The following is a 21,676-nucleotide window of genomic DNA, read 5'->3' on the forward strand; positions in this document are numbered from 1 at the left end:
ATCGCATGTGAATTTTTGCTATCCAGGAGGTTTGAACACGAGACCTTTGGCTTTGATACCATGTTATCTTACCAACTTCTCCGAAAGCTTAAGCTATTGGAGAAAGGCGTTATTTATCTTTTATACTTTAACAAAAACTTGTCCAAATAAAGAAGTAAAACAATTTTGCGTTCCACCAAATACTAGAAAATGAGGACAAACAAGAAGAGGTAAAACCCACATTACTCATTTTACTGTTCCAACTTGTAAATTACATACATTTTTTTTTTTGAAAGACAACAGGTAACTATTATTCCCAAATAGAAATCAGACATACAAAGAAGGGGACAAGCAGTCCCAGAATCATAAATGTTAAAGGACTGTTCACAGCTAGAACTACATAACATAACTATTGGTCATTGAATCAGAACAGTTTGTTTCTGTTGAAAGATTAAGCAAAAGATCCCCAAGAAACGAGCCCAAGAGCATTTTGAGGACGGGTGATTAGGTGCTAGTGCGTTTGAAATGTTCTCGTATGAATTTTTCAGCATAAGATGGGTACTTTGCTCGAACATACGCTCGAAGACACTTCTGGTAGGAGAAGTCTATCCATCCACCATCCGTTCGTACGACAAACAGGCATCTTGAGTTTCTGAACTGGGGATGCCGATCAACCTTCCAAATGAAAATTTAGTTAGCTTATTTGCATATTTTAACATGATATATATTGAAAACAATTGGCAATCTGAAAGCTATTACCAATAATTTATGTTATTAATAAGAATTCCCAAGAATAGTAAAGAATTCCCAAGTACTCCAAAGCATTCGAGAATAGTAATGCCATGTCAAACAAAGTTAAATTAAATACTGACAGTGTCCGATTAAAAAAGGCTACAAATGGAGTGAGGGCTACAAAATGAAGGGATCAACAACGTAGAAACGACGTGTCCACCCATGTCTTGAGAAAATCATCAACAACAATTAAAAAACAGAATATCTTAATTTCATTGATCCATCTTTCACAAAATCATGCACGGATCAAAACATAATGTGGTTAATTGCAAAATGTAAATATAGAAAGCAAAAAGAGGAAAGAAACCAAATTTCTAAACAGGGCTCAATAAATTATATCAAGTAATTATGGTTTAGGAAGTGATGTAAAGTTATGAATGTGCCGGTTCAATAGTGACAAAATGGTTTCAGTTACCCAACTGAGATGCGATAATTTGTAGGATTCAACTCAACTCAACTCAACTCAATAAAGCCTTTGTCCCAAACTAGTTGGGGTCGGCTAAATGAATCCAATTTGTAGGATTCAATGGTGACAAAATGGTTTCAGCTATCCACGTGAGATATTAATTCCCATCTTTAGGAAATATCAAACCATAGTTGCGAGAGCGAGAAGCAATGCAGGAAGTGAAAGCTAGAAGCAAGGGGTTTAGAAAAGAGAAAATGTGGGAAGCAAAAAGCTATAAAGAAAGTAAAGAAAAAATGTGTGCGAAGCATCATTCAAAGTCAACATGAAGCATGTAAGAAGATTCATTGGAAGCGAACAAGAAGCACATAGTAAGAGTGGGATTGAAGTAGGTTAGGAAGAAATGGTTAATATAGGTAAGGATTATATGTAGAAAAGAAGACTTCATGACTAATTAGAATTATAAGTTTTAGGAATTTACAGTTTCACATGTTTTATTCATGTATATTTAATGCTAAGTTTTTAGAATAAGATCTGCTTAGTTTTCATTTGAAACCTAAGATCAGTATTTAAGTTGTAAATGTAATTTTTTAAATACGCTCCTCAGCATTGTCAAAAGGAAAAAATATTCATCTAAGAAGAAATAATCACCTAGACCATTCAAAAAAGAAGAAGAAATAATCACCAATGAAGCATACTCTTAATTAAGAGGAAACATTAGGGAAGAGTATGGGCAGCACGCTTCCCCTAAATTTGGGAAGCCAGGCGAACTTTGCTTCTGAAGGGAGTTTCTGGGTAAGCGAGCTTCCTGTTCTACTAGGAAGTTGGCAGTAACTATGTAACAAACTCAGGTAAAACACGAATACAAGGATAAATCTGCAGAGTATCCACACCTTCTTAGTACAAAATTGGAGAGAATTCAAGATCTGTAGCAAGGAAGAGAGTTTAGGAAAAATTAAAAAAGAAATAGTCTCATCTATACATGTCAACAACTTAGATACGTAGTAGTATATCACACAAATAGCGATAATTTTGCTTGTTTAGATGTGTTATTTTTGTTTATCAGCAACAAAACACTAAGTCGGATATAGTAGAGAATACAAAAAGACGGTGCTTGTCACACAATTAACTCTAGTATAATTATAAATGCATCGTCCTTACTGTAGTGACACCTGTGTCATTCACTTTATGAATATAAGAGAACGAAATCTCTAAATCTCTAATAAGTCCGATTTTGTCAATGAATATTAGCTAACCTCCACAAGCAAGGACTCTTTGTAGCCCATGCAATGGTTTGAGGGAGTAACCTTCCACCGCATCTTCCAAAACATTCATTGTTGAAGATTAAGGACTAGGAGAAGAGCTCTACCCTTTACTTTGCTCACCCAATTAGTGCTTAACGGACTGGAAAAGCTTTGACCACTAAGGGATTTAATCTCATGGTAACAAAGCCTGCAACCAAAAGAAATCAGGTCTGTTAAAAACGTACTTCATTCCGATGTATTTAATGTCTTCAATTTTATTCCTGGGTCACAAATATCTTTCATTTCACCTTTGCCATCTATTCTTCCATCCGTTCTCTCTAAACCCTAATCAAAACTTGCTTTCTTCTTCTTTCTTCTTCTTCAACTTAATCTCATCTCTTTCCTCGGTCTTCATTTACATTTGAGCTTTCACATTGAGTTTCAAAACCCTATGTTTCAAACTCTTACTTTTAAAAGCTAATTTCAAGAAATTTTCACCTACTTTTCTCATTCTTCATCCAAGTTCAGTTTGTCACCAGAACTCTCATAAACCAAATATCGAGCTTCTCTTCACATTGAGTTTCAAAACCTTATGTTTCAAATTCTTACTTTTAAAAGCTAATTTCAAGAAATTTTCACCTGCTTTTCTCATTATTCATCCAAGTTCAGTATGTCACTATGACTCTCAGAAACCAAATATCGAGCTTCTACCTTCAAAACCAAAATTTTGAAACTCTAGTTTCAATATATTTCATTACCTCTCAAATGCCCTCCCTCTCTTCCCAATCTTATTATTTGCTAAATACACCCAACTTAAGTTAGGTGTTAACTTAAGTGAGGAGAACAATACCTTGGCCCAACCTATCCGTCCTTTCCTAAGCCCCTTCTTTTTCCTTGGTACCCTACTTCCCTTCCTTTCCTCTCTCTTGCCCATTCACTTCAATGAGATCTCCCTTTTCTATCCCTCCCTTTCTAGTTCTCACTCTTTTTTTCTTCCTTTTAACATCTTCCTCTCTCAATTCTCATGTCCTTCCTAACTAAAAATAACTTCATTCTTTGAGGACATATCTTACCCATTGCTTGTGGCCAAGGTATTCTTGACCTCCTTGATGGCACCTCACTTTCATGCTTTCACCGGTTACCATCCAAATTATTCATTGCACCATTTATGTGGGGACATATGTGATGCAGGAGCATCCCCTAAGACTTTCTACATCAGCCCTTGCTTGTCTTCTAATTACTTGCATGTAGGGGTAGATTGGTTATTTTGATGTTTAGATGTCCTTTCTAGTCATTTTAGCCTTAGTAGGGGTGTACTTGTCTTTTTACATGTATGGGCTGCCTATAAAAGTAGGGGTGTTTATTCGGTTTTAACCGAACCGAATTACCCCAAAATTAATAACCGAAATAAATTTGGTTAGCTTAATTCGATAACCGAAACCGTAACCGAAATTATATTTAACTGAACCTAACCGAAACCGAATTTGTAATTCGGTTAATCGGTTAGTTCGGTTAAAACCGAATTTGTTTCTGTAGACATTGAAGATTGGGGGTAAAACAAATTTTGCACCCATTTTTACAGTTAAAACTTAAAAATTCTAAAACCTAAAAAAGGCACACAAACCCTAAAAGTCTAAAATCAGAAAACTAAGATGATAAATCACCTCTGAGTTCTGAGTCTTCTAACTGTGGAGTTGAAGCAGGAGTTGGAGAGAGAGAGTTGGAGCAAAAACCCCAAAAAGGAGATGGGTTTCAGACTTTCAGTCAAGAGAGAAGAAGAGTAGAAAAAACCCGTCAGCCCATGTCTGTGAGAGAGAGAGAGAGAGTGGGACCGTCGAGACTCAAGAGAGAAGAAGGTTCGCCGTCGACGGGGAACGGTGGAAGTAGAGGTGGCGGCCGTTGAGACTCGAGAGAGAAGAAGGTCAAGAAAGTGAAGAAACCCTAGGTTTGGTCTTTTGCTGAAAATGAGAAAACGAGTTGAAATTTTGAATAACTTGAATCTCAAATTCTCAATCGATTGCTTTGGCCTTCAAGTTGGCCCCACTTGGCCACTTTCATTTGTCTCTATCCTCTCTTGTCAAGTCTATAGTAGACATCTCTATCCTCTCTTGTCAGGTCTATAGTAGACCAAGAAGACAAAAAAATATATTATATATACAAAACAGTACGTAAGATTAAAAAAGGGTTGTTATAATATAAAGATGGTGTAAGAGCATTATTTTATGTCAGAGCATTAATGGACTGCAAATACAAAATAGACTCGCTGGGTGGGTAATGGACTAATACAATTCGGTTATTCGGTCTAACCGAATAATATGTTGTTTGAAACCGAAACCGATAATCGAAAGAAACAAGATTTCTTAACCGAAACCGAACCGAATTATAATTCGGTTTGTTCGATTAAAACTGAATAGTGCACACCCCTATATAAAAGGGCATTTCCCTCTCATTTGTAGGTGGTTGTTGATTGATTTGAGTTGTGTAGAGATTATCTTTTGAGAGAGTTTTCTCTTCTCATCTATCCTTTATTTTCTCTTGAGATTAGGAAATTGAAGATTAGTGTTCTAATCATTTATCCTTGTCTTCCATCTTTTTATTTTGTCTTGTTGAATGCAAGATCCACCGTCATTCTCCGCACTTGATTGAGTTCTTGCGTCTCCACGCATGTAGCAAGATCAAGATCCACCATTTTCATCAAAATATCAAGAAAAAGAAGAAAATAAATCAGAATTTTCAAATCTGGTTCCTATCTCTGCCGATCTGAAAATCGGAGTCGAAGATCGGAAAAATCGCTTCCGCGGCCACTTTCATCAATATGTTATGTTCACGTGCCAGCAAGTCCGAGAACAAAGTTAGCTTCCAAGGCCCACACTTGTATCTTTGTTGGGTATAGTGATGATTTTTTTGGCTACCACTAATATTCTCTCTCTTGGAGGAAATGCTTGATGTAGTCAAGGATGTAATCACGTGAGTTTGGATCTAGGAATCTAGCTTACAACTTACAAGCCACAAAAAAGTAGAATAAAAAAGATAAAGAAAAGAGAACAAGGTTCTCCACTTTTATTTAATGAGCAGCAAGAAACATTGTCGTTATTTCTTCACTCCAGTATTTCATCGTGATGATCTGAGTGGAATCAAATTGTGCTTGAATCTAATTTTTTCACGCTTGCATAAACTGAAATTGATAATCACTTTATAGGATGGTGGATTGATTCCTGATACATATCAACACAATATCAGGTGGCATATATTTTTACTACGGATGTGAGGGGAGATTGACATCATGTTTTGGTTGGCATTCTTTCCTTGTTACAAGGAAATTTATTTACTTGAGGACAGCTGTTAGAATGCAATATACGGGCAAGGTTATTTTGGTATTTTAAATTAGACCTCTGTAATCCCACTAAGAGAGATAAATCAAGATACTTCATTGACACGAATGAAAGTCTTATTCATTCGAAATACACTTTGATCTCTTTATCCTCTTCTTTGATATTTCTACGTTGTATCTTAAATATATTCTATAATCTAAGCACAGATAGTCACATTTTGAGGTGAGACAAAGAGGGCAGGCTTGATATTTTATCAATTCTAAGATAAGGGTCTATTGTGTGAAACCAAAAGAGTCGTTAAATACTCCTTTGCATGTGCCAGTTCACATTATACTCTACAGTTTGGCCCATTTATTTTATCCCTTCATTCATACTGCATCACCGACACATTCTGAGTATGCTCATTATTGCAAAGACAATAAATTGGGGTAATCAAAACTCAAATGAAAATTGTTGGCAATTTGCACCTTTTCATCTGGCCTTATAATCTAACTACGGTATGCAAAAATAGAAAGCAATGTCGTACATAATGGAAAAGTTCACTTGCTCGTAGTTACAGCATCAGATGAATTCCAGTAAAATCTATAGCTGACAGATTTCATCTTATTATGTGGCATTATAGGAAAAACCATGAGAAGGATTTAAAGTGATTTTCATCTGAAGTTGTTGTTGTTGTGACGTGTTCACAAATAAAAAGTCCATACTCTAAAAGAATAGATGCATAAATACACAGCATTCAATTATGAAAGCTTTAACAATTCTATATAAGCCTGGACAAGATGTTCTTTACCATAATAAAATGAAGTCCACAACCAATTTTATCTTCTGAATGTGGATGATAAGCGAGAAGCTTCTCTACCACAGCTTTCTCATCTTCAGTTGTTAGACGCTCCCCATCCATATACCTGCAAGCAACTAAATCTATCAAATGGCTACGAGAATATTCAAAAACATTAATGGAAACAGTTGAGTTTGGAAGATAAGATGGTGTAATCAATGGAAGAAACGGAAGAAATGAATAAGAAGAAGAAGGGAAGAAGACATAGATGTTGGAATGTGTGATTAGGGTTGTTCCTTGTCACCTTCATCACTTATATATATTCATATTGAAAGACTAAAATACCCCTGAGTGGGGGCATCATACATAAACAAAAATAATAACTCTCCAACACTCTCCTTCAGGTTGGTGAGTATATATCGCTCATACACAAACCCTAATTGTATTGTTCTGATAACAACATGATGTTGACAAATTGGAGAGAAAGATGACCAACCAGATCTGTAAATATACTCAATCTAGATCTCCACCAATAACAAAATGAGATCAATAGAATAAAAGACAGAACAAGAACAAGGATATAATTTCCCCAAGAGTTTGCAAAATCTAGAACACGAAATTGCAAGAAGGACGGCAAGTCGTGCCCATGGTTTTAAATTTCGATTGAAATCTGAAATTCAGACCGAAATTTCGGATTTCGGTCAAGACTGAAACCAAAACTACTTGAAACCGAAATTTCAGCCAGTCTCAAATTTCGGCCAAAATTTCGACTGAAATTTACTTTTTTCCAAAATTTCGGCAGAAATTTCAGCACAAGTTTGAAATTTGGTTTTTTTACTGAAATTTCGGTTTTAGCTAAACCTTGGTCGTGCCTCCCAAAGCAAATCACAATTTCAAGAAGTAAATATATTAAAAATCCTTTTCAAAATGGTAAAAATACTACTCTCCTCAAAAAGTGAATAGTGGACCCACATTACATGACTTAAAACAACTTAAAAAATAAATGAATGAAATAAAGATGCTAACTAGACTTCAAACATCATTCCAAAAAAAAAAAAATAGACTCCAAGTTAAAGGGGCTCTCTCTCTCTCTCTCTCTCTCTCTCTCTCTCTCTCTCTCTCTCTCCTTATATTTTCTCTCTTTTGCTTTCTTTTTTTTGGAAATATTTCCCTAAAAAATCATTTTCCTGCGCTTCAAGAATTTTGAGTGTTCATCATGGGGTTTTTCTATAGAGAAGCCCAGCGCCTGGGTTTTGCAACGCGTTCTGTAGGAAAAAGTGTTGTTGATTCACTGATTCCCCTCCCCAGGTATCCTTATGCAGGATATAAGTAGGGGTGTCAACGGATCCACTTCGGATCGGATCCACCTGTGTCTTAGTCACAATCCATTCAAATCCCTTATCGGTCGGATCGGATTCGGAGTGTTCTTCGGATCCTACTTCTTGTGTCCCGTTCACGATCCATTTCAAATCGGACCGTCCATCGGAGTGTCCTAGTAGGTCCTACTTACAAAACAACAAAAAAACTCAGCCTTCTTCATTTGAAATTAACTCCAAAACTTCCTCAATTCAGAAAAGAATTAGTCACTAAATAACCCATGATTTTGATGAAGAATAGGATTTATTGTTGAAAAGGAAAAGAACTCCATTGTTCGAGGGTGCGCGATGATGAAACTTTTGATTAACTAAACCTTGTTGAAGGTGAGTGGCAAGTTTATAGGAAGAAACACCGATTTATGATAGGAATAGAAAAAGATGAAAGGGGAAAGTGGAATGTTGCAAGCTAAGTAATATTTAGTTCATTTTTATGAAAATACCCCTCCTTTAAGTATTAGTATAAGAAATATTTTGAGGCTATTTTAGTAAAAGGATTTCGGATCGTGACTATCCATCGGATTTTTTTGCCATGTCTTGATCACGATCCGTAATTTTTCGGATCTTACGAAGAGGATCCATAATATGCCCATGGATCCTTCTCATGTGCCTAGATCCCATTTATTAAGGTTCGGATTCGGACCGTATGGGTCCATTGACACCCCTAGATATAAGGATGCGCGGGAGCCCCTTTTTCAGAAATACCAGGCAAGAGTTAGTTATAGCGGTTCTTGGGATGAAAGGAGCCGGAGGAGTTCGCCCACTTATCATTCAGATTGGAAATGCCCTGGCAGTGGTTATAAGAATTTTGGAAGTCGGAATCTATGTCGAAGGTGCCTGGTGCCTCAATTGGGTCGAGCAAGAGATACTATTTCAGGAGTTAAGGATGAAATACCAAAAAAAAAATGAAGATAATGGAACTAGCACCAGCAGTGGCCCTTCGGAGATTAGAATACAGTTGCATCAGGCTGAGGAGCGCAAATTGGCCCTAAAAAGAAGTTTGGTAGGATGCATGAGAAACAACTCATGGTCTTTGGGAGAGATATGGTCATGGGCAAAAAGCTTTTGGGAGCTACCTCAGCTAGCAAAACCGTTCTTCATTGGCGTCTTTAATCCTTTTCAATTTCGAGCTGGAACTACAAGCAGAAGGGGCTCTTAATAGAGGAAATGGCGCCCTTGGGGGAACCTCTCCTCGCTGCAGGCTTGGAGTCCATTGCTCAACATTGGAATAAGAGCTAAATGGATTAGGTTCTATGACATTCCGCTACATGCATGGTCTCCTTCAACAATTGAGGCTTTGGGAAAATTCTTCGGGCAGGTGATTGAGGTCCACCTAACGGGGAAGCATGACCATTGCATGGCTTATGCTTCAGCGAAAATTCTTACTTCAAACCGGAACTACCAGATTCCATTTATTAGCCTTAAGGTGGGATCAAATAGCTATTCGATAAATATTAAGGTGGTAGACGAGGAGATGAATGTTATAGATCCAGAGCAGTGTTTTAAAACTCGCTGACTCGGCTCGGAACTTGGCCGAGTCGACGCGGATCTGTGGCGGCCGCATTTGGGAGCCCCTGACTCGGCGAGTTTTGGCCTAGTACTCTATGCCATCTGAAACACCAAGCTCACTATCTGCCATTTTTCGCACAAAAAACCTCCTGAAACCCTATCTCACGAAGAAGAAGATGGAGAAATGATATTTTCACCCTTCTTTTCTATAGGGATAGCCCCAGTAAAAGTATAAAATAATTATAGATACACTAGAAGGGGCTGTCCCGAGTAATACAAAGGGCAGTCTGGAATAAAACAAAGGGGATAATACTTAACTTATCCCTTTTAAATTTCTTGTGCAGAGTGATGTACAGTGAAAGGACAAGCAATGTAATACACGGTGGGTTTATCTTGTCATCACAGCCTAGCTTGAATGACAGGCATAAACTCATCACTACTATGGCAGCCTACTTTGACTTGTTTTGCAGAATCGTCTTGTCTTTTAGTATTTAAATAAGTATAAAATGTTACTATAGTTCCCATAAAGCTCTTACAAGTCAATTAAAAATAGAGGACAAGCTGAATTTGTGCAATTACTAAACATTGGTTGGGCTGATATCGTTCGCCTAAATCCAATGCCCAATTTGAAAGTGCATGAATTTTCTACAAAAGTTTAGTAAGAAAAATTATTTTTAAATCTTTTTATATTTTTAACACTTTAAAAAACATATAACTTGGCCGCGTCAACCGCGTCCGCGCTGAGTCAACAAGGTTTCTCTTCGGCTGCGTTCCGCGTCACATCCGCGTTTTTAAACACTGATCCAGAGCCCGTTGGAGTAGTGAACAATGTAAAGGATATCAATGGACATCGAGAGGAGGAAAACAAACAGTGTTCTGGTGGGTCAAATCTAAAGGAAAAATTAATCTGAGTTAGCAAAGGAAAAGGATTTCCCAACAAAGTAAAGGAAAAGGAAATAGAGCCGTTGAAAGAATTTGAATCGAAAAGGAAATCCTTCAGCAATTCTTAGATGTCAGTGACTCGATCGTTGAGCCCTAGGAAAAAAGAAGGAAATCTTGCTTTGGAGAGCAATCCAAGAGCATTAATTTTAAGGACTGGTGACGCTCAAAGAAAGGGCAGTAGGAATCGATTAAGTGGAAAAAAGGTAGAAAGCCTAGCGGGCTCAATGAAATATAATGATAGTTTCAAAAAGAATTTTGGGAAAACTAATTGGGATGAGGCTGCCAGGAGTCACAATCAAAAGAAACGTGTCAACCTAGCACAGAAGTTGAAAAATTTCCGTATAGATGAACCTTTCTTCGTGCAAGGTGGCCCCAAACCCAAAGGATATAATCATTACTTCAAACCGTCGTCATTTTGGGTTACTAAAGGCAGTCTTTCCATCTTTAAAAGGAAGTGGTTTAGTAAGGGGAAGGAAGTTACAGGGTTCCACAAGGGTTGAGAAGAGAAAGAAAAGAAGAAAAAAAAGATTAGTCGTTGTGCTTCGAAGGGTGATGGATAATCTCAATAATCCAAGTGATGTTGGTGAAGGCGATGGAGTTGATAGAAAGGGTAAAAGGAAAGTAGAATGGGAAGACCCGACTGAAGAAAGTAAAAAATCATCTAAGGTCAAGGAGAAAAGGCCATATGAAGGACCTCCAACTCCAAAGGAAATGCAGATGGAAATCCTAAAGAAAGAGTAGAAGGATTTCAAACAAGCCGCCGGAGAAAATGCGGAGGAATTCTTTCACTTAACAGGAAAAAGAGATGTCAAAAATGCTTGCATCCCAGTATATAAACTCCCGCATTTCAAAAAGGCCCTGGATGAAGAGAGAAAGAAAGGAGGTTGCGATGGGAGGAAGAGCAGAAGAAAAAGGAGAAGGATAGTTTGATTAGCCTGGAGGAAGATGCCACCACAGCTGATGAAGTCAATGAAATGCTGGTTATTGGTGATGTTTTTGGGTCAGGTTTTGAAGAAGAATCAGTGGAGGAAAAGAAGAGCTCCTTGGGGGCTGAGGAAAGAGATTCGAGCGAGAAGAAGGAAAAAAGGTTAAAGTCTGGGTCGGGTCATGGGAAAGCCTGCCTCCCCGAAGAATTAGAGCGTATTCTCCCCTATGTAAATAGGTTTTTGGCTAGGGGCTTTTTGAGTATAAGTCGTTCTGTAGTTTGTTTGGTGTTTGAGTCTGGATGCCTGTGTGAAGTTGTTGACTTCTTAGTTAGGATTTAGAAAGTAAGTTTCTAGTTTTTTGGGGTTCGAGGGTTTTTGGTTAGTTGGGTCTTCAGGAGGAGGAATTAGTTGTTTTCATCTTCTTGATGTTGTTGTTGTATGAAGAAAATGGCTAGCGGAGGGGTTGTGTTTCCCCTGTACGTGTCTTGAAGATGGAAGTGTTGGATAGTTCATTTCTCCGGTGGGAGTCTAAGGCGATAAGCTCTATTGTTATCCAGGTGGGGAGTAAGAAGAGAAATGGATCCTCCTTTAGCTTGAGAGACCTTGGTCTCTCGCTTTGGAGGCATTTTTGCCTAGAAGCTTCTTTTTCATTCGTTTTTCCAGTTTGATTGTGGAAGAGGTTTGTGTTGGATGTATAAAAGGCCTCGCCTTTATGGGACGGTAGTGTCTCGTTAAGAATTGGGTTTGATGTTAGGTGGTGAGATCATGAATGTTTTCTCATATTCTCTTATGTTCTACTTTCCCTGGCTCAGGGGAATGCCCCTGGCCTGGTCCCATTGATACAATGTAAAGCATGATGGGACCCCTCGTCCCCAATGCATCTTTCACATTATCAATGAAATCTTTTTATCTTTCCAAAAAAAATAAAAAAATAGAGTGCAAACGTGGGGCCACTTATTAAAGCTGACCAAGTTCTCAGACACATTTCATAAACTTTCCGGACATCTTCTAGACACTCACTAGACATCTAAAAAACTATTTGCGAAATGATTTTTGGCGCTCCCATCCATCCAAAACAAATTGATATTAATGCCAAAAAAAAACATAGTCCCCGACCATTGCACTCCTGAAGGATTTCCTTTATCACCTTCCATGCAATGCACATAACTGACCACCATTAACCACATGAGCCGAGTGGTATAAAAGAGAACCAACACTAGGTGGTTGCCAAAAAGACAGACCAATCCATCATGACGTCTATAGAAGATGGGCAGTGTAGCCAGATCAATTCAAAGTGGCGAGGGAAGGGTATACATAATCACCGTCATACAAGCATTCACAATGATAAGAGATTGCCCCAGAAAATGCCATTTGAGAAAATCACAGTGAGGCCGAAGCTATCGAGATATTATGAAGAAGCCTAACTAAAAAAAGAATCGGAATAGTCGAGTACTTTTCAAAGAAAGATTACCCTCTAGGAGGGGGGTCAGCCAAATCACATTCCACCTTAATAAATTTGGAGGATTTTTCTATGATCCAAGTGATCTTGGAGTGTTACTATTATCATTAGGTGATTTGATAAAAGTTGAAACCGCCTTCACGCTCAAGGTCACAAAAGTTATCCCTGACCAATGTAAGCCTCTCCAAGATCACTTTTGATGCTAGATGATCGAATGTTGAACTGATATTTCTCTCCGATGCCAAATCCGATGGAGGATTGGTCTATATAGACGGGACGCTATGGATGAAAAGGATGGGTAAAAATTAGGTTTTGGCTCCTAAAACAGGAGATTAGGTTGGGGAAATAATTCTTCGGGGTTTTGGATAGGTTTGGGTGGTGCAGACATATTCCGGGAAGCTTTCGAAAGGAGCTGAGAAGGTGTAAAATGAGTTTTTTGGGAAACAAGAGAGAGAAGCGGGATAGAGATGGATTTGAATGATGTTTCTAATGTTGGAAAATTTTTTAAAAGGTATTTTTGGCGTTTTGTATAGAAGATGAGTGAAAAATTAATGCAAGAGAGGTTTTTGGGTTCCCTAGAAGGGGAAAATCAGAAGAAGAAAAAACATAAAAGAGATAAATAGTAAGGTCGGAATCTCACCAACCAAAACCCAAAGCATCGCACCTTAGGGAAGATCAAAATCACATTGTTTATCGTAAAACTGAAGGTTCATTTCAGTGCTTATCATATTCCCAATATCATGTGGAATCAAAAGCAGAATTGGTTTCCAAGCTGATTGAAGTAAGAAGGGTGCTTCCATTAGACAGTCAACAATAGAGAAGTTTTATAACCTAGAAACAAAACCGTTAAAAAGCCAAGGACCGGATTCATAAAAAGTAAAAATGCCGATTTCCAATTTCGAATACAGCAACTTGGTAATTGGAAATCTTTCTGAGATCAATCCAGATTCATCATCCGAATCAAATTATTCGTATAGAAGCAAGAAGTAGTGTTCATAATGAAAAAAAGGGGTTGCCTGTTGGAGTGGAGTATGTCCTTGGTGAGTAAGGTGATGGAGTCGATGTCTTTGAGAATCTCATCTTCTATGAGCTTCCATCGCCTGTAGTCGGGGTGGTCAGTCCGAGAATAGAAAGGGGGCGTTGCTTTGGTGAGGTCATCATCAGTCACAGCAGCATTAGAGACATTTTTGGGGGTGGGGTCGGTGGCTGTGCACAAAAACGCTCTGCCCACCACTGACGTCAACAAGCCAAGGGCCGACGAACTTCTACCGTAACGTTGCAGTCGGAGCCCCAGCGGCAGGATGGAAATGCCTTTCAGAAGAAGAAGAGTAGAAGCCATGAGAGAGTAGGAGAGAGATTTGGGTTAATCCCCCGGGTTCAATTTTGTGAAAGAAATGATAAATAATAATCCCTGCACCATACCAAGGGGACTACCTGTGAAACAAGATCTAGGCCATCCACTACTGGCCCCACCTTGTGATTGCCAAGGGCCCAAAATGTGTTCTGATAACATGACTCTAAAACTGTTTGAATAGCCATTTAACCATGACTGTAATACCTGTTGCTGCTCGAATCCGTCAAGTGTTTGAATGGGTCCCTCTAGGCCTAGCTGCGGTACAGCGACTTTGAATGGGTCCCTCTCGGTCTAGCTGCGGTAGAGAGAAGGTCGATTGGGGGATCTGGGCGATGTCTGGAGTTAGGAGTAGGACTCCCTCTCGGTCTAGCAGCGTAGAGCGAAGGTCGATTGGGCGACCTCGGCAATGTCTGGAGTTAGGACTCCCTCTGTCTAGCTGTGGTAGAGAGAAGGTTGATTGGGAGATCTGGGCAATGTCTGAATTTAGGACTCTTAGAAAAAACTCATCGACATCCGAGTCAGTTGAGGTAACATATGGAGCTAAGCACAATTACAGGAAATGCTCTAAGTGATCGGTTTCATATACCTGGGTGGTAGCCCTCAAATCCCTTGAGCCTGTAGGTTTCCCATTTATAGGCATAGGTTCCATTACACCGGGGGGCTGATGGATGGCATCACGCCAAGGCCATGGCTGGCATTGGTGCTTGAACCGATGCCGCTGGTTTGTATAGTCACTGCAGCCAAGGGCATGATTGGCAATGGGAAGTAGCATGGTGGTGTCATGATTGGCACTGATGCTGCATTGTCTTGGAAGCTTCATGGCGGTAGCTGATTGGATAATGAGGTGACACATTACCTCCGAGTGCCATGTTGGCTGGAGATGCTGTGTTAGCAAGGAATTTCATCATTCACTGAGGTATGACTCACACTGCCGTGTGGCGTCAATTGCTTGGGGATCTTTGTGGGCCCAATGGCCACGTGTCGTCATGCGGCCAGCATATAACCCCCCATACTTCCTTAAGCCAGCATGAGCCGAGGAAGTAATCTGGATTTCAAGCCTGACCTGCCTCAGATTTGAGGGGAGGTCATCGGTAGTGCTAGGGACTTCTCTAGTCATCGGCTCTTCAGGGATCTAGGCTGCTGACTGAGAGGCGGTGACGGACTTCTCAAGGTAATCATAGCGGCATCAAACGTTCACAATGAATGTGGCTTTCTTTCTCGAATTATCTTGTCGGTATATGGGAGGATTTTCTAATGCTTGGTTTTCCTGAAGCATCACGCCTGGGATCAAAGTGTTTTGTCATTTTGAGGGAAATTCGATGTGATACATGTCAGTGACCATCGGGGCAATGCCAACTTCAGGGGAGTCCGTTGCTTAGAATCTTGCACCACATGCATTGTCTCTTTATTAGTAAGTCTTTCGTTTTTTTCGTATATATTTCGACCATGTCTGAAGCAAGTTCAGATGGTAGTTGTAGTATGAAAAAGTAAAAGGTAAAAGTGTTCGAAAGTAAAGATAAGATAAGATGTTAAAACATGTATGGATTTGGTTCTAGGACCTCTTCTCTATGGAGACAAACGCCTCCTTACATAGCTTTGTTCGGGTGACCGCTCATCATTACCCCATGTTCTCTTGGAGGCAAATTTTTGGTAACTTACCAATTCAAGCTCCCTTATTAGTACGTCCTCCATTCTTCCAGGTGGTTACCATCCACCATCCTTCAACCTGCAACTGTAGTGCCCACTTCTTTGACTCTGCCCATCTAGATAGTAACTTGGTAACTCAATCCCACTTGACCGATTGAGCTTAGAGATAAGCTCAATTAGGAGGGGACTTCTAATAATTGTCCAATTCATTAGGCCACACTACTTGCATGTTTCTCTACATTCTCATCAAATGCCAAACTCTGCTAACTCGGCTCAAACGGGTCGCAAGTTGGTGATTCGGTCTTTCATGACCGATCATGCCCAAAAAATGCGTGTAAACATAATGACACCATAATCAATCCAAACAAGGAATATTTGATGCTTGAAAATTAGAATACAAATAAGATGACAAAAATATAAGTTTAAGAATATGGACCTTGTTCCACGCTGCATGTTCATGATGGTTTTCGCCTGCAATAGAAGGTAATTGTAGTAGCCCGTCATTCACTTTCTTCAATCTTCATACTTTCTTTGGTCCTCTCAGGCCAGTCCATCCTTTCAGTCTACATACTTTTCTTTGGTCCTCTTTGACTAGCCCACCGTTAGCTTTTATTCAGTCGACATACTTTTCTCTGGTCCTCTTAGGCTAAAAGGCAGGTGAGAGATCCATATAGACCTCTCATCGGGCATCTTCATAAAGAAATGCATTCTTCATGTCGAGTTGCCGGAGAGTCGAATCCATATTAGCCTCAAATAGCAAAATAATTTGGACAAAATTCAATTTACAACAAGTGAAAAATGGTTCATGACCATCAGTCTCATATAACAAAGTGTGCCCTTAACAACTATTTTCGGCCTTCTAAGTCATTCTATTCAGTGGTGGAGCCATATCTCACCATATGGCTCCCCTCTCATTCATCTAATTAATATATGGTTTGTTTTATAATTTTAATAACGATGGTAATCATTTTCCTTGCAGTGAGTGGGCTGGCAGCAGGCTGTCCAAGTTCTCATCATCTCAGTAGATTAGCTATTCAGTGGTGGGTCCATTTCCAAAAGAAAAGTTGGTGGGCCCTACCTAAGATCTCTTAAATGAGTCAAAAAAAGGTTTTTTGATCAGATGATATGAACCCGTCTCTCTTCTTTTCTTAAGAAGCGAAAGTCGAATAAATTGATTAATAATGGACAGCCAAACTATAGGAGGGAAGTGATATATCTGTGCCCCTTTCTTCCTCAGACCACCCCCTCTACGGTATTTACTATTTTACGAATACTCTTTTTAGTTCTCATCGGGGAAGACAAGGCGGCGTATATATCATTTCCTAGTATTAATCGTGTGATGAGAGAGAGGATTGTTCAATCTTTACATAAAGACCACCGGCCAAAAATGTGGGCCCAGCTCGCCCCATCCCGGGCCCGGCTCATAACCGTGGGGTTAACGCGAGATGAAGAGGACTAGAACAGGCGGGCGTGGTGGTGGTGCGGACGCGCACGCGACGTTGACTGAAAAAAAAAAAAAAACTAAAAATTAGAATTAAATCATCTTTGAAGTCCGCCTCTCTACCTATATACCAACAGCAATAGCAAATAAATACTCTTGGGGAAGAAGAGAAATGAAGGTGCAAGGGCAACATCTCCTCCTCTCCGGTCTCGGATAGTAGCAGAGCCTTCGATCGACGTGGATGGGCCAAACGGAGTCGATTGCTTTGATCCCATCCGCACCAAATCTCCGGGAGATAAAGAACAAATCTATGGCAGCGGTGAGTCACGATGAAGATTATCAACACGAAGACGACTACAGTGGATATCAAGATCTAGATCGAGACTACATCTCAGATCTACCTGATGAATGCCTAGCTTGCATTTTCCAATCACTAGGATCTCGCGATCGCAACCGCTGCTCTCTCGTCTGCAGTCGCTGGCTCCGCGTAGAAGGTCAGAACCGGCACCGTCTCTCCCTCGATGCCCGATCCGATCTCCTCACCTCCAATCCTCTCCTCTTCTCCCGCTTCGATTCCGTCTCTAAACTCGCCCTCAAATGCGATCGCCGTTCTACCAGCATCAATGATGACTCCTTGATCTGTATCTCTCTCCACTGCCGTAACCTCACCCGCCTCAAGCTCCGTGCCTGCCGCGAATTGACCGACTCCGGCATGGCCTCGTTCGCCATCAACTGCAAGGGTTTGAAGAAGCTCTCATGTGGATCCTGTACTTTCGGATCTAAAGGCGTTAACGCCGTCCTCGATCACTGCTCCGCCCTCGAAGAGCTCTCTGTAAAACGCCTCCGTGGTCTCACCGATGGTGCTGCTGCTGAGCCCATCGGCCCCGGTGTTGCTTCCTCTTCTCTCAAGACGATCTGCCTTAAAGAGCTCTACAATGGCCAGTGCTTCGGACCGCTTATTGTTGGCTCCAAGAATCTCAGAACCCTAAAACTCTTTCGCTGCTCTGGGGATTGGGATAGGCTTCTTGAAGTCATTGCTGATCGAGTTACTGGCCTGGTAGAAATCCATCTGGAGCGGCTCCAGGTCAGCGATCGCGGCCTTGCTGCGATTTCCTGTTGTTTGAATCTGGAGATCTTGCATTTGGTCAAGACGCCCGAGTGCACGAATGCAGGGCTTGTCTCTGTGGCAGATCGCTGTAAGCTTCTTCGGAAGCTTCATATTGATGGATGGAAAACGAATCGGATTGGGGATGAGGGCCTCGCTGCTGTGGCTAAACATTGCCCCAACCTTCAAGAACTTGTTCTGATTGGTGTGAATCCTACTTGTTTGAGTTTGAGCCTCCTCTCGAGTAATTGTCAGAATTTGGAGCGTTTAGCGCTGTGCGGAAGTGAGACGATAGGCGATGCGGAGATATCTTGCATTGCCGCCAAATGTGCGGCATTGAGGAAGCTCTGTATCAAGGGTTGCCCAGTCTCTGATCTTGGGATACACGCCCTTGCTGATGGTTGCCCCAGTCTGGTGAAGGTAAAGGTTAAGAAATGCAGGCATGTGACGTCCGAGGGGGCAGATTTGTTGAGGGCGAGCAGGGGATCGTTGGCGGTCAATTTGGATACGGGCATGGTTGAGCAGCAGCAGGATGCGAGCGCCAGCGATGTTGGGGCGCAGGATAACGGCAGTGAGCAATTTCAACCATTGGTTGTCGACCAGGCTGCATTTGTTGATGCCCCATCGAGCAGTAGTGGTCGGTCCGCCTTGTCCAAGGCAAGGATAGGGTTTCTTGCAGGGAGGAATTTCGTTGCCACCACTTTCAGGAGATGGTCTCATAGTAACAACAACCACACCCATAACACTTCATGAAGTGGAAAGGAGCACAACTCTTTCTTGGTTTAAATTGTATTGCTTTGTATCTCTGCCGCTTAGTATACTTCCTCGTCTCTAAAATTCTGTGCTGCTTACTGCATTAACAATTTCTCTGTTGGAAATGTTAACAATGTGAGATTTTCTATTTTGAGTTGCTTTTATTTGTCTACTACGCATGTCATTGTTTGCTTCTTTTTCTGATAATTTGCGTAGTTCTTTTATTACTAGGAAGATGGTATTTGAAGTTTTTGTTTATTGATAATGAGCGATCCAAGTGCTTAGAGGCATTTGGCTCCGTAACTTCCAGCAAACTAGATGAATTTTTTTCTTTTCATCCTACTTCAGAGGAAGTTTTGTTGAATTTGCTCGATTCGCTTAATTACACTCACAGGTCATTCGAAGACCGACAATTGTTGAATCGGAATATTGGCTAAAACAGCTTTGATGAGGGTGATTCTACCTCCAAAGAAACGAAGTTCCTCTTCCAAAAATCCAGCCTCCTCTCAACTCTTTCTATAATGGGAGCCCATTGGTTCTTTTTAGGCCTTCCTGTTCCTATGTACAAACCAAGATATGTTGGTGGGAATTTGTCCACTGAGCACCCCAATAGGCCTGCCAACCCTTATGCCTCATCATCAAGGATGTTAATTCCTATAAACCTTGATTTGCGAAAATTTGATCTATGCCCTGTAACGACGTCATAGCATGGAAGAATCGCCTTGAGTTTTAGCACCAATTCGGGCTCTGGAGCACTAAGGACCAACGTGTCATCTACGAATTGGAGATGCGAGACTTCTACCTACGACCTTCACATTATAAATCCTTCTATCTAGCCTAAAGATATTCTTTTGTAAATCATTCTGCGTAGAGTCTCAGAAACAATCACAAATAAGAAAGGGGAAAGGCAGAGCGAGGTTAAGTGATATGTGTACCAAGCTGGGGATGTATGATATATACAATCCATGGGGGGGGGGGAGGCGAGTGTTGGACGTAGCGGTGTAATTATATACCCATGTTGAGGTATTTTTGTCATTGTACATGAACCCTAGTCACACACACATATACATACACATAATATATATACATGTTTTGAGAAGGAGAGACAAATATATATACATGTTTTGAGAAGGAGAGACATCAACTCTCATCTCTTCTTCTCCATCTCTTCTCTCTTCTCTTTCTTTCATTAATGGATATTAGGATACCAAGGACATAATCAAAATAATTGTGACTAATACCAAGGACATAATCAAAATAATTGTGACTAATAAACTGTTGCAGTGCGGTGATGTAGTTTTGAGCGTAGTGGGCAAATAGCAGCTATTCGATGAGAAATCTTATGGCCGTTTCATTTCTCTACTTGTTAGAGCTTCAAACCTTCTAGCGAGAGTGACCCTTAAAAATTTATAGTTTTAGCTGCCAGTCTTGTCCCCCTCCAGTTAGTCATAATATGGGATATGATAATGAGAATTTATATGATGGGTGGCTGTGAAAACACGTGAAGTCTAAAAAAAGTAGGTACGGCCCACTTTTTTCGATGATCCAAACCGTTCATCTGTTTGGGCACAACGTAAATAGGTTGTGCCGCAAAAATCAGTTCCATAGGATGATCCTAACCCTCCGATCTGTAGAAGATTCCATAAATGATTTTTGAAAATCTCCATATTCAGATCAGTTCAGATTGGAGGGTTAGGATCATCCTATGGATCTGATTTTTGGGGTGCCCAAACAGATGAACGGTTTCGATGATAAAGAAAAGTGGGCCGTACCAACTTTTTTAGACTTCACGTGTTTTCACGGCCACACATCATATAAATTCTCTATGATAATACATTTTGCTTAATAATTTTATTTCTGACATTGAATTGCTTTGTCGTACTTATTATTGAGTGAAGTTGTGGCCACACTATCAGTGCTTCTCACTGCATTTTTAACCCGTTTTAAGGTTTCTCATTCTTATGTAAATTTTGGCAGAATAATTTATCAATTTAGTGAAAGATTGTAATTTTTAAGGTTCGGAAGCAGTGATTTTGTTTTTGAGCCTTGACTCAGCTGGGATCACAATCAAGTTTGACTTATGAGCTGTTTGGGGCTCATCTTTAATATTAATATACTGGCTATGCTAAACCCAGTACTTACAAATTTTATGATTACTATAGATGTAAATTCTTCTACTTAGGAAGCCATTCCTATTTCAAATCTCTTCATTCCTAGTTGCTTTTCGAGTCCTAAATTACTTGAAAGGATGAAGTCCCTATCACGTGAACAAATATGTATTTTCTAGTTGGAAGTGTTTTGGGGATAAGAGGGCGAGCCTTAGCGTAACGGTAAGGTTGCCCCATTGTGACCTGGTGGTCACGGGTTCGAGTCATGGAAACAGCCTCTCTGCAAAGCAGGGTTACAGCTGCGTACATCTAGCCCTTAACAGACCCCGCAATGGCGGGAGCCTCATGCACTTGGCCGCTCTTTTAAGTGTTTTGGGGATAAAGGCACATGTTCCATTTGTGATGGTCTATTTAGGAGCTTTTAGCGCATGGTATTCAAAATAATCATAAAAATAAACTGTTGCAATGCCGGGGAATTGATCTGAATATAGTGGGGAAGTAGTGCCTATTCAATGATAAATCTGATGATTC

The 21,676-nt window shown here is 40.3% G+C and overlaps 2 protein-coding genes across 2 annotated transcripts; one reads left to right on the top strand and one right to left on the bottom strand.

Annotated features, from left to right (window-relative positions):
• Positions 1-207: 207 nt before the first annotated feature.
• Positions 208-14,220, bottom strand: LOC143845721 (DCL protein (DUF3223)). Its single transcript, XM_077354132.1, has 3 exons — positions 13,754-14,220; positions 6,541-6,655; positions 208-654 (listed from the first exon to the last, which is right to left on the bottom strand). Exons 1-3 carry the CDS (start codon positions 14,074-14,076, stop codon positions 484-486), a joined length of 609 nt encoding a protein of 202 aa, XP_077210247.1. The 5' UTR covers positions 14,077-14,220; the 3' UTR covers positions 208-483.
• Positions 14,221-17,292: 3,072 nt separating this feature from the next.
• On the top strand, positions 17,293-19,209 carry LOC143846904 (F-box protein At1g47056-like). Its single transcript, XM_077355504.1, has one exon. It carries the CDS (start codon positions 17,421-17,423, stop codon positions 19,035-19,037), a length of 1,617 nt encoding a protein of 538 aa, XP_077211619.1. The 5' UTR covers positions 17,293-17,420; the 3' UTR covers positions 19,038-19,209.
• The last annotated feature ends 2,467 nt before the right edge of the window (positions 19,210-21,676 follow it).

Source organism: Tasmannia lanceolata, unplaced genomic scaffold, assembly GCF_043159265.1.
Source record: "Tasmannia lanceolata isolate RefF3 unplaced genomic scaffold, GAP_Taslan_0.1 ptg000015l, whole genome shotgun sequence".
Classification (NCBI taxonomy): domain Eukaryota; kingdom Viridiplantae; phylum Streptophyta; class Magnoliopsida; order Canellales; family Winteraceae; genus Tasmannia; species Tasmannia lanceolata.

Excerpts from the sequence above, each read along its gene's own strand:
- LOC143845721 (XM_077354132.1), bottom strand. The coding sequence starts at position 14,076 with ATGGCTTCTACTCTTCTTCTTCTGAAAGGCATTTCCATCCTGCCGCTG. Across the intron at positions 6,656-13,753 it reads GACATACTCCACTCCAACAG|GTATATGGATGGGGAGCGTC; the intron begins GCAACCCCTTTT and ends AGTTGCTTGCAG. Across the intron at positions 655-6,540 it reads GTGGACTTCATTTTATTATG|GTTGATCGGCATCCCCAGTT; the intron begins GTAAAGAACATC and ends TTCATTTGGAAG.
- LOC143846904 (XM_077355504.1), top strand. The coding sequence starts at position 17,421 with ATGGGCCAAACGGAGTCGATTGCTTTGATCCCATCCGCACCAAATCTC.